Source organism: Chaetodon trifascialis, chromosome 19, assembly GCF_039877785.1.
Source record: "Chaetodon trifascialis isolate fChaTrf1 chromosome 19, fChaTrf1.hap1, whole genome shotgun sequence".
Taxonomy (NCBI): Eukaryota; Metazoa; Chordata; class Actinopteri; order Chaetodontiformes; family Chaetodontidae; genus Chaetodon; species Chaetodon trifascialis.
In genome coordinates, this window is record NC_092074.1 from 16856556 (window position 1) to 16876778 (window position 20223).

The following is a 20223-nucleotide window of genomic DNA, read 5'->3' on the forward strand; positions in this document are numbered from 1 at the left end:
AAATATCAGATTCAAGTCATGTCCCCACAATGCTTTTACATATATCCTGAGCTGAAAGAATAAAAGGATATAAAGCCTATATGTAGTGTTTCTACCTAGCAAGAAATCTGATGATATTAATAATTTCTCATTTCTTTTAATGCACAAGACATGTCATACCATGTGATTGATTGGATTATAATTAATCCAAACCTCTGTTCAACATCTATATATTGACACCTAGTGGTACATCTTGACGTTTACTTTCTTTTCAAAGGGTCTGTTTAATCTGAACGTTGATCATAAATAAGTGTCCAGTTGGCCTAATTCTCTGTCAATCTACGCCCTTATCAAATAAGAAAGGGAGGCTGTTGAGCTTGGGGTTGCCAGGTTTGAGGGAAACCCCAGCAGAAATGGGCTTCCATATTACCTCAGGTTACTTTTGACAATATTTGCTCATCTATCTGTGCAATATACAATGTTTGTTACACATCAAATTAAATATACCGTAGATGAATACGTTTGAGTTAGAGTTATATATATATATATATATATAATATTTATGATGGTCTAGAGAAAAACTATGACTTTTTAAATTTCAAAGCGTTGCCGAGAACGAAGCCACTTCAGTGACTTAAATGCCGCAGAAGGGGGATCAGACCTACTATATCTGGCAACCATACTCGGCTGTGACGTAACCGAGCTCGTCGCGCAGGGTGCATCTGGAAGTTGTCGCCATCATATCTGGCTAAATGTTAACCTAGCTCTCAAGTCAGTCAGCCGTTGTGTTCGAGGATATAAAGTTAATGGCTTCACTAACCGCTCTTTGCTTCTCCTGTCGAGTTTCTGTGAACTGTTGTGATGTTATTAATCAGTAAACGCGTCTAGGACTGTTGCAATATTGTGTAGTTCAGTCATATTAGCAGTGGCTAATTTTCAGAGCACACATTAGCAGAGCTGGAGTCTTGAGAAGTAGCAAGGGGCGGTGGGCTGCTAACGCTGTCGCTAGCTAGCAGCGAACCAGCTGGTTAGCTGGCTGGCAAGAAAATCATCGGAAGACATTTAACGTTAAAGTGAATAAAGCCACGGCCGTGAACGTTGCTTCATGCTCGCCGGTAGCTTCCGCTGCTGTGTTCTGTTTTTAAGTTAGTAACTCACCGTAGCCAAGGAGCTAGCAGCGTCACAAAGCTAGCTGCCAGTCAGCTGAGAAACCAAGAAGATTTGTAGCTATCAACGCTAACTAAACAAACTGGGATTGGTCTGCGACGGTGGGAGTTTGTTACACTGGAGCTGGAATCGCCACATTTCCTGTCTTTAACACGTACGTCCAACCATAAGTGCTATTACTGCTCATATTTGTGATACGGCTCATTATGGCCTTTCCTGTAGAGAGCTAAATCAGCTAACTTCTGCAAAGTCTCAACGCTAATTACTCTGCTGCAACTATGTTAGCCAACTACATCTGACCAAGTACGTACGATAGTTGCTAGCTAGATTTGAAACGATATAATTGCACAGCTTTGTATTTCACTTCAAGTAACTGTTGATATGACAGTGTTATTGTGATGCTGATATTATTTGTGGCATTTCTGTGTGTCTCACAGCAGGCTGTTGGGCCTGACAACTAAGAGGATGTCTGAGGGAGAGAACAAACAGGCCCTTGACAGCGTCCAGGACGGGAAGTCGGACTCGGTGGCAGCTGCATCCACAGGTCAAGGAGTGTCCTCTGTGTCTCCCCCTGTGTCCATGGTGACCCAGCCTCCAGCCACTGCTGCCACAGAGGATGAGGAAGAGGAGAGCGAGGATGAGTCAGAGATTTTGGAGGAAAGCCCGTGTGGACGGTGGCAGAAGCGCAGAGAAGAGGTAGGGGATGTGTCTGCGGAGGGGTCAGGTTTGCCTTACATAAGGTTTGGACAAGGCCTGATGCATTATTTTGTTTTCTGCCTGAAGGTGAATCAGCGCAACGTCCCTGGGATCGATAATGCTTACTTGGCCATGGACACTGAGGAAGGAGTTGAGGTGGTGTGGAATGAGGTCATGTTCTCAGAAAGGAAGAATTTCAAACTGCAGGAGGTGGGTGCAGAACCAGGACAATGCAGCTATGTGCACTACATTGTGAATGAAACAAGGATAGTAACGATCATTATAATGATTATGCCAGTCTACAGCGTCTGTACCTGCAGGGAATGAAATGCGCTGACGACGATGTAAGCGTTGTGTTTTTGTGTTAGGTGGCTTTGTTTATTTTGATCTCCTGAACAATGTAGGAGCCTGCTGGTTTTCGTGGTCCCCTTTGGCTTTAAGCTCCTTAGGCAAATGGTCAGACTTGTTGCTGCCAGCAGCACAGCAAAGTACACACTGTACCTGAGTAGTTGCATTAACAATTTTCAGAAATTTCAAGACGAAGGCGAAAGCAGACTGGAGGAAGTGGTTTTTAAGGAGCTTGTTTGCTTTATACCCTTCGGCATTTGAAGAATGTAGCTTGATGGTTTTGCATCTTCCTGAAATGGTTTTACATTTTCCTACTGTTATCTAGCATCAGTTGAAGATTCAGTCTCTTGCTTACTATTTCAAATAAAAGTAGTAAAGTTAGATGGCTACTGAGTGCCCTTGAGCACGGCTTGTTGCCCACAGCTGCTGTGCTTTGAGCTGTTCAGGGACCAGCTGGTTCAAGACTGTTTGCAGCAGGCAGCTTCTCAGTTTTAATATGCACACGGCTGAAAGAAAAATCCAGTGTTGTCAGTCTAATGGAGCTTTTAATATGTATTTTGTTTGAAGTTAAATGTACAAGGACTTAGAAGACTGTCTGTCCGGTCTCTAGTCCAACCTTCTGGCCAAGAGACGGTCAGTCCATTAGAAATGTATGTTGTTAAGACACAATGAGCTCATTTGGGCTGAATTATTCAACTGTTTTGCAACAAACAAGTAAATCCAACTGAAATTGGACAACATGGACAAAGATGTAACATCGACGGTGCTCATTTTATTAATTGTTTTTTAATATGTGAAGTTATGTAGTAATGACTAAGTGTTTGTATTTTGTCCACAGGAAAAAGTCAAAGCAGTTTTTGACAATTTGATCCAGCTGGAGCATTTGAACATTGTGAAGTTCCACAAGTACTGGGCCGATGTCAAAGAGAACAGAGCGAGGGTAGATCATCTCGAGAAAATCCCCCTTTTTATCAAATCATATAAAAAGCGTTGAGTGTCATGGCTTTTATGCTGACGTGCGTTTTGTTTCTGTTTGTCTGCAGGTCATCTTCATCACTGAGTACATGTCCTCAGGAAGTCTCAAACAGTTTTTGAAAAAGACAAAGAAAAACCACAAGACCATGAATGAAAAGGTGCGAAAGCTCTGCTGTAGCTCATCGCCGTGTTTTTGAAATGAAGTTACTTGGAAATGAAACTGAGTAAAATAAATGAACATTATTTTTAAAGCAATTTTTTTGTCTGACAGGCCTGGAAGCGCTGGTGTATACAGATCCTGTCTGCTCTCAGGTGAGTATATCAAAAGTCCAAATACCAAGATATGTTTACTACAACTGCAGGGAATCAGCTATCTTAACTATCTTATAATAATATTTGTCTTTAAAGTGTCCTTGTTGCTATCAAGACAGCAAGTTTTTTTTATTGACTTAACCTTTGTTCCCTTGTCTTCAGTTACCTGCACTCATGTGAATCTCCCATCATCCACGGCAACCTGACCTGTGACACCATCTTCATCCAGCACAACGGCCTCATCAAGATCGGCTCAGGTAGAGATCATTTCAAGAGAGGTGTTGTTACTGTTATTACTAAGTCTTGTTTGAGTGTTGTTGTTATTAAGGCTTTTTCTCCACTCTCTCAGTCGCCCCAGACACCATCAATAACCATGTGAAGACCTGTCGGGAAGAGCAGAAGAGCCTTCACTTCTTTGCTCCAGAATATGGAGGTGAGATCCTCTCATTTGTTTCAGCTGCCATCGCCGTGTGCTGTCGTGTTTCTGTGATTTTGATCAGCGTGTCTCTGCTTTCAGCTGTTGCCAATGTTACCACAGCCGTGGATATCTATTCCTTTGGAATGTGCGCCTTAGAGGTGAGAGGAGACCCTGTGCTGCTCAGAGCTCTTAGCTGCATACTGACAAGCACTCATTATTTTGTTTATGGAAAGTGTGCTTGATCGGTGGTGCACTAATGCTCGATGTATCAGTGCATTCCTAACAGAAGTGTCACCCCAGTCTCAGACATGCTGAGTGTTGGTGTGTGTTTTGAAAGCTGCTGTTGGTTTGCTTTTTACATCACAGAAATAGATATCAGGATGTCCGTTATTTGTTTTGTGAGAAAGGAAATTTGGAAATTTGGCTTTTAATCATTCGGCCTTTTGTGTAAAAGACACTGTCTTCAAAATGTGTTACGCAACAGGAGAGTGGCTGCTGTTGACTTAACTTTTGTATGTACTGAATCGCTTCCAATCAGCACCCTTCTTTGTCCAATCCCATCCTCAGATGGCTGTGTTGGAAATCCAGAGTAATGGAGATTCGTCTTATGTGTCCCAAGAAGCCATAAACAGTGCCATTCAGTCCCTAGAGGACCCACTGCAACGGGTGAGAGAGGGAGAGGGGAGCATTGAAAGCCTGAATGTCTGCTGGGAAGAGAAATCCAGAACCTGAAGTTTTATTTCCACGATGCTTTTTTAGGAATTTATCCAGAAGTGTCTGGAGGTGGACCCCTGTAAGCGACCCACAGCCAAGGAGCTGTTGTTCCACCAGGCCTTGTTTGAGGTGCCCTTACTCAAACTGCTGGCTGCACACTGCATTGTCGGCCACCAGCGTGAGTGAAAAAACACACACACACACACACACACACACACACAAAAGGTTTTATCAGTGTCAATACTCTTCAGTTTAAGGATGCAGTTACTGGCCGATTGTTCAAGCCCAAGTTGCAAAATCAGTTACTCATGCATTGCAGCACTGACTGCACCTTCTTGGTAAACATGCGCAAGGCTGCCAAATATATAGACACATATTTAGAACACTCCTCAGACTGATGCTTCATCAGTTAGCCCGAGACGATGAGTTTTCCTATGAAGGGCACTTGTATTTGTTAACTATCATGGGTGAACGCTCTCTGATGGCTGTCTGCTCTGTTTACTTGTAGATATGATTCCAGAAAATGCTTTAGAAGAGATGACAAAGAACATGGACCCCAACTTGGTGATTGTTGAGGCCAAGGATGGAGTCCAGATGAAGTAAGTCTGAATATCGCAGAGCCACATAGATAGGATTGATGTATGGAGATAATTAGATGAAAAAGCTGTGAAGCAAGCAAACATTCTGCTCCTGAATATTCACCACAACTAACAGTCCTTCTTTTACCTCAGGCTCTCTCAGTTTCCTGCCCTTGAGCTGGACAAGTTCCTGGAAGATGTAAGGTAAGAAAAAAATTCTGCTACAGCTGAGAGCAAACCTGGAAACAAATTTGTGTTGGTTGGCCTGTGATTAAAAGATTCTGGCTCGAATGTCTGGACCTGCTGGTAAATTAGGCAGGGAAAGAAAAATGAGAATTGCTCACCCTCAACAACTGATTGATGCCAAAAATGGCAAATTGTTGTTTATTGCTGATAAATCATGTGATAAATCTGTAAAACATGAAGTAGGGCATCGTATCTACATATCAGACTCACACTGTCAGCAAAACCCTCATTTTAAAGAGTATTCAGAGCACAGCATGAAATCTCTGTGTTCCTTTGATGTTCCAGGAATGGGATCTATCCTCTGACTGCGTTTGGGATTCCATGTCCACAACAACCTCAGCAGGAGGCGGTGAAGTCGCCCATCGTGCCCCCCTCAGTGAAAACACCGACTCCTGAACCTGCAGAGCTCGAGACCAGGAAGGTAAGAACTACACGAGGGAACGTCTTTATAATTACATTATTAATTGTCCAAGACATGGACGAGGACAAATGCAGAATACACAAAGCAATTGAGGATATTTAGAATATTGAAATACATTTTTATGTTCCCTTTGTGTTTCCTTAAGGGACCCGTTTTCTCTCATTGAGTAAACAGAGTTAAAATGAGGGATTTCGATGAATTTTGATCAGATTATTCCATGTGAATATTGCATCAGAGATGAGTTTTCCTGATGTTTTTGGAGCTTCTTATACTATTCTCTGTCTGTATTATTTTTTTTTTTTTTCAAATTTTAGCAATCATATATATTTAACAGCCTTCATTTTTTGACATATTCAGTGTTTCTTCTCGCTGACACTTGGCCATCGTTTTATCAGTTCTTTGGTTGCTTTAACTGTGTACTTTAAACTCTACTGCATGTCAATGTGTCATATATATGTATGTATGAAGCTGTTTTCTGGTACTTGACAGGTCCTTCAGATGCAGTGCAATATTGAGCCTGTTGATGAGGGCACCAAGCATCATGTAAGTAGTGTGTCTACCTCAAAGTGTCATCAGGTCACATGTGAAAGTGCTTCATGTGTTGCTTGACTTTTGAAATCACTTCTTTTATTCTCCTCTCAGCTGACCCTGCTGTTGAAACTCGAGGATAAATTAAACAGGCACCTAAGCTGTGATTTGTTACCAAGTGAGTATCTTTATTCCTCAAAGATCCCTTTTTATACCTTATTTTCATCTGATAAGTTTAAAGTTTACAGTCTTTATCTGCAGATATTTTTGGTGAACTGCTGTTTTCGCGGTGCATTAGCGTCCCCACCTGTTACTTCCTCCTGCTGTGTGAGCATGTGTGTGTTTCACATCACCCCTTTATTTATGGAGCACATTTTAGTGCATGCTGGGAGAACATACATATCACACAATAGAAGGAGGTGGTTATCCAAACCTTGATTGACAGCACCACTAATGGTACTTGAGTAACACATAAATACTTCAAACACACATTGTTTGATAGTTGGTCATTCTGAGGTGATGCAGTTGTCAGTGTTGTGACTGCTTTGTGTTTCTGTTCAGATGAGAGCGTGCAGGAGCTGGCTGTGGAGCTTGTTCAGCTGGGATTCATCAGTGAGGTAAGTGTAGTTCACTGTCATCACCCCACTGACCTGAACACTCAGATTTGGCGTTTAACAGCCCCCCGAGATCTTATTTCACCTCGCTGTCACTCCCTTTCAGGGCGATCAGCCGCGACTTGCATCTGTTCTTGAAGAGGCCTTTTCAAAGTTCTACAGCCGGAATGGTTCTCTCAATCCGGTGACTGTTTCCTCGTAGCGGAGGACTCGTTAGGCCTTCTTTCAGCCCTCCTCGTCCTCTATGACAGGACTAGCTCTTTGCTCCACCCCTGATTTGCAGGAAAGCTTTGTGAGGACAGAGGAGGAAGCCTTGGTCTGGTTGCAGATCCTGCAGCCTGTTCTTGTATCTTCTGGTGGGAAAAGCTGCCACTAAGTGGTTTTCGCTTTCTATCTTTTTTTTTTCCCCTCCCACCCAATACAGCCATCTGCTTCTCTTTTAAAAGAGGAAATCTTAGTTGCAACTTAAAGGAAAATACAAATGTTTTCACTTTTTGGCTTATTTTTCATCAGTTCTGGTAGAGGTGAGCCACATAAAACTGGATAACAGCAGTATTTTCCTTAAGTCAGTATTAAAACTGTATTTTAAACATTTTTACTTAAAATTGTTAAATAGTTGTCTGTATGAAAAAAATCTTTGTCCCGGCATACTGAAGTGTATGTATTAAGGTGTCGTAAGCTTAAGTCTGGTCGTCTGGTCCTTTAAACTTTCTCTTGAGCAGCAGCGGGGGGAGGCGTCTCCCTACCTTGTATCAGTTTTTCAAGACTCAAATGCATCAAGCTCAGAATACAACAGACGCAACATCACGTTTACTTCAATATTGATACATGAAGTATGCAGCTGCAACACAATCTAAAGTGCTGCAGCTGAAATATTAAAGATCAAAGTATTTATTTGTGTATCTTCTCTTGAGTGTGTACTGTAATTCACTTCCAGCACTAAGGCCGGTGGTTGTCTGAATGTATGCTTTTAGTTGCTCTTTCTTTAGGTCATTTTCTGTGAAAAGGGGATGTCATCGCTTGACTGTGGTCCAATTACTACTGTAGCTTCTGTTTTACAAGTAGCCCGTCGCAGCACTTATCATTTGGGGCTGGGTAGATAAAAGGTGTCTTGATGAGGCATTTCACACAGGAGAGGTTGGTTAAATCCATGAGAAGATGCTTTGGCATTGAAGCACATGATCTGGCGGATGTTGTCAACATGTTTGGTGAAGGCATGAACGCTTTTCTGTGTCTTAATGGAAACTGACGCATGCAACAAGTTCGCTCCTGAAGTGTGTGTCTCATTTTAACGACGATGGTGATAGATTGAAGTAATTTATCGTGTAGAGGAAGGTTTGTCAGCTTAGGTCTGTCAACATTTAGAGTTTGTGTCTGTATCATTGTTTCATGGCTGAGGTTTTCTGTGCGACACCAGAGCTAAAGCTTGCCCTCCCACGTAGATATTCAGTTATCGGCTCAGACCACCCTTATATGTTAACTGTTGGGGGATCTCTCTGCTAGTTTGCACTGCTGTACACTTTTATATCCTGTTTGAAATGTCCTGTGGCCTCTGGCTCCTTCACACTAACAGGAGGAGCTTAGATGATTTGGAAATGGCGTCATTAAAAATTTCGTCCGTGATCCAGTCTTGTCTGCTCTATGCTGTGACTACCTTCTGATTGGGTCTGTAGATACTGCGAGATACAAGTGTGGGACTGCCTGGCATGCTTGTAACCATCTTGTACACTGTATGCTGGACACTGTGCTCTGTTTCTGCAACGCATTTACCCTCTTTTTTCACTTCCTGAAATAAAAATTTACACTATCAGCACTTCAGGCCTTTGTTTGGTGTCTTGTCTTGTGTTTATCACAAGTTCACAACAGCTGTGTGAGGGGATTTCCAGCAATGTGCAAAACCATGCAATAAGCCTTGAAAGAAAAGTTTGAGCTTGAGTAAAAAGGAGTTCTGCAGGGTTCTATCCTTGGTCCATTTTAGTTTACTATTAATTGTTTGGAGTAACGTGATATTACGTAAAGCAATTCCATTACTTTAGCAGTAACTAGAAATGCCACACTACTTTATGAAATCAAGCAATGCAGTTAAAATGACACTGTGTCAGTGTTCCTCTACCAAGTCGATACAGGACAGTCGTTGCTGCCCTCTGGTGGTCAGGGATATTAATAAGGCCCATCACTACAGTGACAATGGTGTAACGATTGTCTTGTGCCACAGTAGAATTAAAATAATATAGTTATGTGAGCATAGTATCCAAGTAGCTAATTACTCTTATATGCAGAACCTGGTAAAGTAATTAGCTTTTGAGAGAAGTAACCAATAGTTAACTTGTTAGAAATTGTTAACTTGTACAGCACTGCAGGTTTTCACATGTATGCAGACGACACTGGTTTATGTGTGTATCATAAGAATTTCAGTTTCTACTCACAATCCATCAAACTAAAGCTTTTAGAGTTTTTCCCTTTACAGAACATTTTATGTAGTTTTATCTTTAAAGTAAGAAAATTAAGTTATTAGAAAAATATTGAACACAGACAAATACAAATGAGACAAAATTCAATCGTTTAGATTATTTATACAAAAAACCCTTCCTGGTGTCTCAGGAGCGTGAGCTCTACCCTCAGAGCATCCCTTTGTAATTCATGACTTGTTCAAAAGTTTAAGAAACTGTAGCCCTTGTACAAGTATATTCATGTACATACTTAATGTCACAATGTGTGCTCAAATAACAGTTGAATAAAACACATTTTCATGCTGACAAACACATTGCCGTACAAAATTACAGCAGTATAATAAAAGTACAGCAAGACTAAAAAATATTTTTGATATAAAACACCCTAGAAACACACTCTAAATAAAAAGCTACCAAAATGGCGACATCCAGTTCATTAGCATTTTTCAGCTGTGTGGGTATTTTCAATTCTGTACAATGTGAGTTTAAAAAAAAAAAATAATAATACAAAAACAGTACATAGCACTTCAATTCAAACACATTACTCTTTCACATTAACTTTGTGTTTTACTTCCCAGTTTGAAAGTATATAGGCACAGTAATTAAATTCATGAACCACATTTGGTCAACATCATCCCTCGCTATGCACAATTCCACCTCAACTTGTGGACAAAGTCTAATTCTGGCCAAGTTAACGAAGTGGCAAGCGTTCAGTTCGCTTTTTCACACGTTCCCTCTTTTCCAGGAGTTTGCTGCCGTTGTAGAGCCGAGAGCTGCCAAGCATCACATAGCCATTAGCTGTCACTTAAAACAAAGAGATAATCGCAGCTCCTGTTACTGCATCTCAGGTCAACAACCACTGCAACTCGAGAAACTCCCACATCACAGGCAAGAAGATTCATATGAAAAAAAACAAAACAAAAAACCCACACCTGTTCAATCCAAATGTCTGCACCTCTGAAGGGTCTTATTCCAAAAAAAAAAAAAAAACCCACTAATTTAGATTTAAAAGTGTTTTATCATGATTTTCATCTGCATTTCAGCACAATTCAAATAATCTTAATCCACTATTTACAGGCACAGACAAGAGCATCTTGTTGCACACTTTTCCTTGAATGTGCAGATGTTGTCAGTTAATAATTATATTTATGATTTGAGAGAAGTGTATAATGTAATATAGTTTGGCCCTAATATTTGTATCTAATCAAATAAAGGTTTATTTTTAAAAATCAAAGGAAGCTAATAACACAACTAATATGAGTGAGACTTAATTATTCCATATTATAATTTCTCATGTCTCTAATTATATTGACACATGTATTAAGATATTTAGACATGATATTTTAGGATTTCCACAGGCCTTTTCCACAGATCACATTTTGACACGTGATGGCAGGAAAAGCATAATCGAATGAAGGACGGCTGGATTCCATTTAGCTGCTTTCCCTCGGTTTTCTGGTTTTGTGCATGCTGTCACGCTGTCATGGCTTACTGGGACACAAGTCAAAATGTCTGCAGTTTACAGGCCCATGAGATCCTTTCGTTCTAATATATAAAAATCATTTGGCTCAAAGAGATAAACAAGATTTTAAAATGTTGTCGTGTTACTCTGAATGCTTTAGTCAGTATCGCTGCAGATCAATATTCTGCCATCACTAAAACAATATTCTCTAAAATCTTACGTGTACTTATTGATACTTTTGAGTGGGTACTTTTACTGTCATGACAGGAAACACTGAACTGAGTCATCAGGTCTTTTAAAGCTACAGCAGGTGATTTGTTAGCGGGTCTGTGGGGGAGTGAAGTTTGCTGTAAACTTTGAACTTTGAGTGACTAAACAGCAAATTCATGTTTACTGATCTGAGGTCATTTTTTTGAAGTTCAACAAAGCTCTCACAGGAGTTTAGGAGACACGTCTTTCTGTGTTTTTTTCCCTCTGGTGGAGAAATTGACAGGGCCTGAATCTGTCTCTGCTGCGTTAGGACGATGGTATCGGAGTATAAAATCTATGCCGACAGCAGCTCCGCGTATCTTAATTTGGAACGAAACTCTTCGACCCTTGACATGCGAGGAGTCAGAAAATATAAGCAATAATGTCACGTTAGCACCATCAGTGCAGCGAAAGGCATTCGACTTGAGGAGGATCATTCTGGTTCCACTCACGGCTGGAAGTAGATGACTTCATTTAGCTCTGTTATAAGATCCATCAGCCAACAGTGTGTTTGGCTTCCGGGGTCTGAGGATGTGAAGAGGGCGATGGCATCCTTTATTTCTTCAGACACTGGTACATCAGCGCTCGAGGGTTCAGCATGTAGCGCTCGGAGTTGAGTAGCTTGGTGAGATACTGCGGCACCGGAGGCCGAGGGGCTGCGTAGGACACGCCGGGACTGACCGCCATTACCTCTGCAATCTTCTGCTTCATCTCCCTGATCTCTCGGTCCTGCTTCATCACTTTATCTGGCGGACAGACCAAGGTAACATATGAGAGAAAGGATGCTGCAGGATGGAGAAACTCAGAATATTTCAAGCCTGAAATGTTCAAAAGATCAAGGAACTGTTCGCACAGCGTCTTAGGTTGCAAACTTGTTGGGGTCATTTATTGGATTTTCCTGGCCTCTAATGGGACGTTTCCCCCAGCCCCTCTAACTGCACTATTTGGGGCGGGTTGGTGAAGGACAGCTATGAAGTCCAGGCCATCATATGTCGACGCTTTGTAACATACGAGATAAATTATGTGTAACTTCTCCACTTTTGTATTACTGCCACTGTTTTTTCCCTGTGAATCTGTGTTTGTTTTGCTCTATTTCTGTTTGCTTTTCAAAAACAATAAATAGATATTTGAAGTCACTCCCCAACTATATGTAAAATCCATACATGACTTCAAATTCCCTTAACGACCAAAGTGGAACAACAGATGAAAGCTATGACAAAGCAGAATAAAGATCAATTATTCAAGAAACACTCAGATCACATACTTTTACCAAGACTACACAACACTAAATTCATTTCACACTGTGACCGTTTAAAAATGTTCAACCTGCGTCTGAATTCAAATCTGCATCAAACACGGAGTAACACACTGATTGGTGAACCACAGCCAAGATTTCTGTAGGGTACCTCGATCCTGTCCAAGCATAAACTGGCTTTAGATCCAAAGATGAAATGTGCAAGATTTCAACTCAGACTGACAACAGCTGAGGTATGTTTATCGTGTTAATGCAGCACCATCTTTAGGAACATTTCCATACACATTGCAGACTGTATCACTGTTAAGGTGTGCAAGTGCGAGTGGAAAGAAAACAAGAATTGAACCTTGAGCGATTTCCAGCTGCCTGCGGGCATCTCCCAGAGCCGAGAACAGGTCCAGCTTGATGCGGGTCTCGGCGCTCAGGTTGTACTCCAGATGCTGAGCTTTCTCCTGCATGGCCGACAGAGTGGACAGAAGCATGTCCGTCTCTTTCTCCACACAGCGGTACTTTCCCAGAGCCTGCATCCAGAGAAGCATCAGACGGTAAGAAGGATCAAACGTCCAGACATCAATGAGACAGAAGGAGCCGGTGCTTTGGTTTCCTAAGTGTTTTTGCCTTCTTACAGTTTGTCAGTGATGTTTAGGTTCATTCACTTAGGGAACCAAATGCACCGCAGAGAGAACAATCACCACACACTGATGATGAATTCGCCAGCCATTCAAAAAACCTGAAAGCTGCACAGTATGACAGAGGAATGCTTCTTTCTGTGTTAACACTGACTTTTAACGGTTTCTCACGTTTGGAGGGATGTGACTTGTGCTCGTTCATTGAAGCAGTGCAGTGTTTTTATGAAAGACCTGGCTTCTGTGTCAGCATGCTTCATGGAGAGTATGAAATACCACACAGTACAACAATGTACACACCTGATGCCAAAACAACAAAATCAACCATACAATATCACTGCAGACTGATGACAAAGTGCAATATGTTGACCGCAGGCTAAAATAAATGATAGAAAACAAACTAAATGTCCCCACTGGAAACCATTCATGTTTTCTAACAGACTTTACAAACACAAAGAATCGAAAGACATAAAAATCAGGAACCATTCAAACAGCAAAACGACTATATGACCAAACAACCAAGCACTGCACCACTTGAGACTCACAAGACACTTAAACTCACAAGTTCATTCCCAAAGAGAGTAAAAAGATACCTCAACATCACTCTCTAGATCTACCACACGACTCTCTTTCACTTGATACTCCAGCTGTAGTTGTTTGTACTCTGTCTCTAGATCTTTAACTCTTTTCCTTAACATTTGGGTTTCACAGTGTTCCTGCCTGGTGTAGGAGATGGAGAGAATGACAGGTTTGAGCTGTGACAGAGGGCTTTCACTGGAAATAAAGACCAGTTTACACTGAAAGAAACACGACAGTTCATTTGCATTTTCTTCAGATTGGTCTATTTTAAAAAATATTCTGAATAAGTAATATAAATGGTTACATAAAATACAAGGAAATGTATTAATCTGGAAAAACAGTGTGTATTAAAGTGATAGTTCGACATTTGAGGAAATATTCACTTCATTCACTTTCCTGCCAAAGCTTAGATGAGAAGATTGACACCACTGCCTCTTTTGAATCTTAGACTGTATAAAACATGGACGTATCTGGCTAAAAGCGGCTAATCCAAAAATGGGCAAAGAGGTGCCAAATGAAGTCTGGTTGCTGAAACCAAGCAGCTAGCTAAAGCAGCCAAGCCATTCAAGCCTTTATATAATTTAAACAAGTGAGTTTCACCTCTGTACAGAAATTAACTCTAAAGACCAGATTGTTTCAGGCTGTGAACATGTTTATTTCTGTGGTGAATTTCGCCATTTTGATATTGGGGTCTATGGGGATTGACTCGCTTTTGGAGACAGCCTCAAGTGGTCATTTGATGAACTGCAGTTTTTGGCAGTTAGCTGTTCGATGTTAGCAGGAAGCAGACTGTCTTACCTTTGCACAGGCCAAGCCAAGCTTGCTGTTTCCTTATGCTAAGCTAAGCTAACAAACTGCTGGCTCCAGCTTTATTCTGAACACACAGACACGAGAGTGGTGTCAGTCTCCTCACCTAACTCTTGACAGGAAAACCAATAAGAATAATTCAAACTATTTCTTCAACGGCAGCATTTAATTAGACTCAGGAGCAAACATTTGCTGGTCGGGCTTTATTTTCCAGGCACAAAGCCACTTCAGTGACAAGGAAATGTAAAGGTCTGATAGGTGTGATTTACCTGTTTGTCAGACTCCGTGCTGTGCTGGCTGCTTCCTCCAGTTTCTGAGCCTGAAGCTCAGCCAACTGTTTCTCAGCAGAGAGTCTGGCCTCCGTCTCCGCTCTGGTCTTCTTCTCCAGCATGGCGCTGCTCTGTTTGTCCCTCTGCTTGGTTTTAGTCAGACAAAGAATCCTGAAGGGAAAGCATCAAACTCGCTTTAAATTATGTCAAAAATAAGGCTATAAATAAGTGGGTCGCTGCCACGTTCAAAGAGACGAACGCCTTGAAAACAGACAGAAGATGTTAGATGTGTTCCTCATCATCCTTGTCGTCATTGAGTCACTGGAGAACACTTTGCTTTAAAAACTGGAGCATGTCTTATCAAACCTGTGCAGAACGTGCTCGTCTCAAACAGGATTTAAAGCCTCTGGCTGGTGGATATGGATTTGATGTGGTAAATGTGTTTTGAATGTGCTTCGACTCCTAATCTTTAACTGGTGTAAGCTGCACATTAGCTGGACCTGAAACACCAGATTAATTGAACAATTAGTCGATCAACAGAAAACTAATCAGCAGCAACACGAATAAAGGATTAGTCATCCATGTAATGCCAGAAATTCACTCTTTCTAGCTTCTAAAATGTTAATTTTTACTGTTACTCTGAGTCTTGTATGGCAGTAAACTGAATATTTTTGGCATATTGATGACATTTTATTGACCCCACAATTATTTGATTCATAAATTAATAAGGAAAATAATGTGCAGAACAATCAATAATGAAAATAATTGTTTGCTGCAGCTCTAATATTAGCTAAAGAAACAGCCTGATCAAAGCATGTATCAAAAATGAACAATGCTGTAAATTCACAATCAAAGACAGTGGATGGGTATGTGAGAGAGTGGCTGTTACTGTGATGATCAGGAAACAATGAATTTGACAAATGATCATATTTACTGAAGTTTTCAAAGCAGATTGATCTAAAAAGCCAAATTCACGCTCAGCACACTGATTCAAAGGGTTAGACTGTGTTACAGTTACCCCAAAGCACATAAATAAAGATTAAAAATTAAATGTTGTCATGAATTTAAGATCTCATGCTGTGAAAGATTCAAGTGGTTATCATTCATTTATGGACGAGAATTATGGATGAGAACTGGGGGCCACAATCCCTCAACATGAAACAGGACTTTATGAGATATTAATTATGGCCCAGCTCACAAAGACATCCATCAGTCCTTGTGAGGATTAAAACATCTGCCCAAAAAACGGTTTGCTTTCACAGACACTTCTGGCAGTGTTTCTGCTCGCATTCATCGCTGTCCTCACTTTATTTATAGACAGATGTAATGTGTGAAACGGCCCACAGAGGGAGCCAAAGACGAGCTTGCGGCAGCGGTGCACTCACTTGCTCTGCAGCAGCATGTTGGACTGTCTGAGCAGGGAAACCTCGGGCCTCAGGCTCCTCTCGCTGTTGGTCAAGTTGCAGATGTGACTCCGCAGCTCCTGCTCGCTCTGCCTGCTCGTCTGCAGCTCGCCCTTCAGCCTCCTCAGCTCCTGCTCCAGCCTGAAAGTTACAGGGAGAGAAAGAGATCTCTCAGCTCTGGTTTCACCTCCACATGTCCAGCTTCAAACAGTGCAGAACTGAAGTTAACAGTACTTGTTACTCTGTTCGGCGTAGTAATTCTGAGCTGCCGGGGCACTCTTGTCTGCTGCTGCGTCCCTGTTGGGGCTGACTGTTTTTGAGCTGGATCTCTGTTTCTTCTCGGTCCTCCCTGCAGGCGGTGAGGGAGTGTTGGTGCTGCTTCTGCGGGCTTTTGGCGAGGAGCTTTTAGCCGCCCGTGCAGCTTTGCCTCCTTGCTCGTCCTGAGGTAGATTTTCCGGGGCGGTGGAGGATTCTGCTCCTCCTGCCCCACAGTGGAGCAGATCTCTGGACTCCGGTTTGGATGATGACGGCCGCCGGTTTGATTCAGCTGGCCTCACCTCCTGCGTTCCCTTCTCCGTCGCTCTCTCCTCGCTGCGGATCTGGAGGCAGTCCACAGTGTGTCTCTCATCATGGGCCCCTGCAGCACCATTCTGACACTGATACTGAGTCGACTCAGGCTTTATCTTCCATTTCGAACCTGCGAGTATAAGCACAAACAAGAAAAAAGGTCAATATCATCACCGTTATGATCTCACTTCAGCAGCTCAGTTTGTTGCATTTAGCTTATTTTGCAGATCTGCTGCAGTCTAACAGACTCCCCTCCCTCTGACTTCACCTAAGCAGCATTGACTCATCTGTATTTCTTACCTAACTGAAGTTCTCTGGTATTCACACCAGAAAACAATGCATTAAAAACTGTGACAGTGAGTAGCAATCCATGTAATTATTGTTGGGAGACATCATTTGCTGAAAAGGATGACCGAGTGCCTGAAAAGTTTGTCAATCAACGGATGTATGGCTGTATTACAGCTATGGAAAATCAATGATGCATTTAAGGAATAAGATTTTTTTTGACATTTGTAATTGTTCTTAACACCAGTGTCTGCCAAGTATTTCTCACTGCTCAGTTGGAAGAAACAGGACGGTACCGAGAGGCTACTTTGAGTGATGATCAAATAAAAAGAGCAGCATCCGCAGAAACTCTTACAGCACTGGACGCGCAACTTGATCGACAAGCAAAAATATATGAGAATCATCCTGCAAACTGTGAAGATGGTGGACACAAGTGTGCACAAACTGAAGGTGCAGAAGACTCACTGCTGCTGCCATCTGTGCCGGTCTTGGAGTAAACCTGCAGGCCTGGGGGCAGCGAGTGCTGCAGGAGGTGCATGTGGAAGTCGTTCTCACTCTGCACTGCTTTCTGTATGCGCAGCTTGAAGATGTTGGTGAAATAGCAGGTGGCATAAAACCCCAGATACACCACAGGATATCCAATGCTGAAAGTAAATGCAAAGGGAAGAAGACACAGTTGTGAAATGTTATGTTAACACACAAATTCTATGACTGATGGTTACTCTATTCATGAATTTCTGCATATTTTCACATCTTTCATTTCATACTCGGTCATTAGCTGCAGCATTAAAGTGAATGTACTCCTCTAAATCATCTCAATTAATTTCATGTCAGACATTGAAACTTCTTCAAAGGCCAGAAAGGGTGATTTGTATTGAATCAGCGTACCAGTGTGCAGCAAAAAGATGAGACAGGTTGGCATGAGAGGTTTTAAGGTCTTTGAGTCGAAGTGAGGCCTCTGTGTACACGAGCAGAATCCACAGGGACACCGTCGATATGCAGATGCCTTTCTCTGCAGAAACATGAAATAATCGGACTCTGTCATACAGGTTCAGATAAAATTGCTGCTGACGAAGTGCATTTAGAGTATCTCGCTAAAAAAGCTGCATGTCCATTACAAACAAAGCCTAGTTTTCAAGAGTAAAACAAACAATAATCCACATACTCACCTGTGTGCCATATGTAGTTGAATAATACATAGGTGCTCGCCACAAAGAACAGCCAGTGCAAAGGGACAAAAATTAAACAAAAGATGTCCAGAGTGAAGGCAGCACAAACAAAAACGACACAAATAACCTGCAAACAAAGAAAGCATCAAAATCAGTAAAAATACAGTGAAAAAAACTCATGATCTGGGCCACTGCACTCAGTATGAAATCACACAGCAGGGGTTCTCACCAGCCCGTGGCAGTGGAAAGTGGTGTACACACTCCCAAAGAAGAGCCAGCATGGCCACAGATACTCCAGTCTGAATTCAAGGATGAAGTCTGCCAGCAGCACCAGCGTCCACATCATCATAAACTTCAGGACGGTGTAGGCGCTGCAAAAAAGAGGCACAGTGAGAAGTCCATCACTGGCAATATACATCAGCACTGAGGTGTGTTCAGCCGGGTCAAATCAGACACAAATTTGTGCTCTAGGCTCTGATTCAAGTAAATAATGACATTTCAGACGCAGCAGGGCCTCTTAAGCCACACACACAGAGGCCAGTACGAGGCTGGAAATGAGAAACACACTGCTGAACCTATAATTGAGCAGCTGCATCTTAAAAATCAGTCTGTCCTTTTAAGTAGAGGCGCTGAAGAACAATGACTGCTCCCTCATTCGTTTTATTAAGCCACCGCGAGCCAAACAGGGGGCTGTGGTTTCCTCCTTTGTTCCTCTCATCCATAGGCTGCCATCACATCACCCCTTCTTTGTTTGGTAACCATGGCAATATTTCATCTGGAGGAGAGAGGGAGCACCACAGCATCCTACTGCTCATAGTTAAAATCTTCCTTTTTAAATCTTAACGATTTAAAGTGCATTCAGATATGTCTCACAGGCATTTTTTTGTAATAGATGCTGAATAGGCGAGTTAATCCACAACAATAAAAAGCAATATTTTATCTGAAAGAGAGCAGGGCCAGAAAGGGAGGACCACATCATCTTAATTCTTCATGTAAGTTCATATTTGCTTTTTAGCGGTACTGAGACAGTGGCAAATAAAAACTGCCAAATATGTAAGTTATTTCAAAACAAAAAAAGAAGGAACATTTAATTTTTAAGAGTGAGGAAAGAAGTTTTTAAACCGGCCTTGTAATATTACCAATAGACAATAGGCATTTTTATTGATTTTAACAATATTTTTCTTTTTTTTATCATAGCTGCCCAAGTTATTTAATGAAAGGAGCAAGAAGAGAAAACTGTTCTAAATACAGGACATTAAACTGTGCCATTTCTCTGTCTCGTGAAACAATGCACAATTAAAACAAGTGGTTTCTCTCTCCTCGGGCAGTTTTTCTGGTCTGTCTAGACGCGTTCAAATCATGCTTTTATGTGCAAAATGATACTGTTGTTAATATTCTCCCAGACATGCACAATGTGGTCATTGAATGCATCGTTCGGCCGAAGGAGACAGTGTAAAAGCAGCCCGAGGAGAAACAGGCCGACGTTAACTTGCACAGCTGCTGATTTCCGTCTTTCTGTAAACAAACGAAGGGTGAAGTAACTCGCACCGCGTTTCTACGCTTCTGTCCCCGCAGCTCGGCCGCACCGGAGCCCGCTGGAGGCTCCGCAGCGGCTCGGACGCGCGGCGAGACGCGGATGAGGTGACGGGATGCGCGGCAGACAGGTGACGACGGCTGAAATTCACACAAAGACGGGCACCACAACAAAAGCAGCCTCCGCCGAGGCGCCTGCTACCTTTCAGACAGCTTCTCCGTGATTTTCAGTTTTTTCATTTTCCGAAGCCTGTTCGCGTCCACATAACGTTTCTTCATCTTATGGCTTCTGCTCCCTCCGTGCTGTTTGTCCGCGCAGCGCAGCGGCAGCCAAGAAAAACACAAATAAGTGGAAAAAAGATCCCTCTGGCTAGAAGAGGATGCTCAGTTCAACCTGCGATGATGATGATGATGTCTGGGAACAAATACAGGCTACTGACGGATGTACGCATGCTCAGAGGGTGTTGTACCTACAAGTGTTCATCGCAGGAGGGGAGCAGATCAACGCACTGTACACACTGTTCCTAATATATGTTATATTAATTAATTATCATGCCAGCAATTTCAAAACAA

The 20223-nt window shown here is 42.0% G+C and overlaps 2 protein-coding genes across 3 annotated transcripts; one reads left to right on the forward strand and one right to left on the reverse strand.

The window, feature by feature from the left end:
• Nucleotides 1-654: 654 nt before the first annotated feature.
• On the forward strand, nt 655-8814 carry nrbp1 (nuclear receptor binding protein 1). 2 transcript variants are annotated; one of them, XM_070986845.1, is made up of 18 exons: nt 655-1300; nt 1584-1842; nt 1930-2052; nt 3029-3130; nt 3234-3323; nt 3437-3477; nt 3640-3734; nt 3827-3910; nt 3995-4053; nt 4463-4561; nt 4655-4787; nt 5118-5208; nt 5341-5391; nt 5719-5854; nt 6344-6397; nt 6497-6560; nt 6944-6999; nt 7103-8814. In XM_070986845.1, the coding sequence occupies exons 2-18, from the start codon at nt 1612-1614 to the stop codon at nt 7196-7198; spliced, it is 1605 nt and encodes a 534-aa protein (XP_070842946.1). In that variant the 5' UTR covers nt 655-1300; nt 1584-1611; the 3' UTR covers nt 7199-8814. The 2 variants fall into 2 exon arrangements, with proteins under 2 accessions (XP_070842946.1, XP_070842947.1); XM_070986846.1 differs by having other exon boundaries at nt 875-1300; nt 1587-1842.
• A 730-nt stretch (nt 8815-9544) lies between these two features.
• LOC139347333 (macoilin) lies at nt 9545-20087 on the reverse strand. Its single transcript, XM_070986844.1, has 11 exons — nt 19853-20087; nt 18347-18488; nt 18118-18244; nt 17837-17960; nt 17414-17592; nt 16331-16793; nt 16079-16237; nt 14694-14864; nt 13632-13758; nt 12759-12933; nt 9545-11903 (listed from the first exon to the last, which is right to left on the reverse strand). The coding sequence occupies exons 1-11, from the start codon at nt 19927-19929 to the stop codon at nt 11713-11715; spliced, it is 1935 nt and encodes a 644-aa protein (XP_070842945.1). The 5' UTR covers nt 19930-20087; the 3' UTR covers nt 9545-11712.
• Nucleotides 20088-20223: the final 136 nt, after the last annotated feature.

Bases quoted from the DNA above. Each gene is read 5' to 3' on its own strand.
- nrbp1 (XM_070986845.1), top strand. From the start codon at position 1,612: ATGTCTGAGGGAGAGAACAAACAGGCCCTTGACAGCGTCCAGGACGGG. The intron at 3,131-3,233 runs GTAGATCATCTC...GTTTGTCTGCAG, and splicing joins TCAAAGAGAACAGAGCGAGG to GTCATCTTCATCACTGAGTA. The intron at 3,324-3,436 runs GTGCGAAAGCTC...TTTGTCTGACAG, and splicing joins ACAAGACCATGAATGAAAAG to GCCTGGAAGCGCTGGTGTAT.
- LOC139347333 (XM_070986844.1), bottom strand. From the start codon at position 19,929: ATGAAGAAACGTTATGTGGACGCGAACAGGCTTCGGAAAATGAAAAAA. The intron at 14,865-16,078 runs GTGAGTGCACCG...CTTTCCCTTCAG, and splicing joins AACATGCTGCTGCAGAGCAA to GATTCTTTGTCTGACTAAAA. The intron at 11,904-12,758 runs GTTCAATTCTTG...TCTGTCCGCCAG, and splicing joins GCAGCTGGAAATCGCTCAAG to ATAAAGTGATGAAGCAGGAC.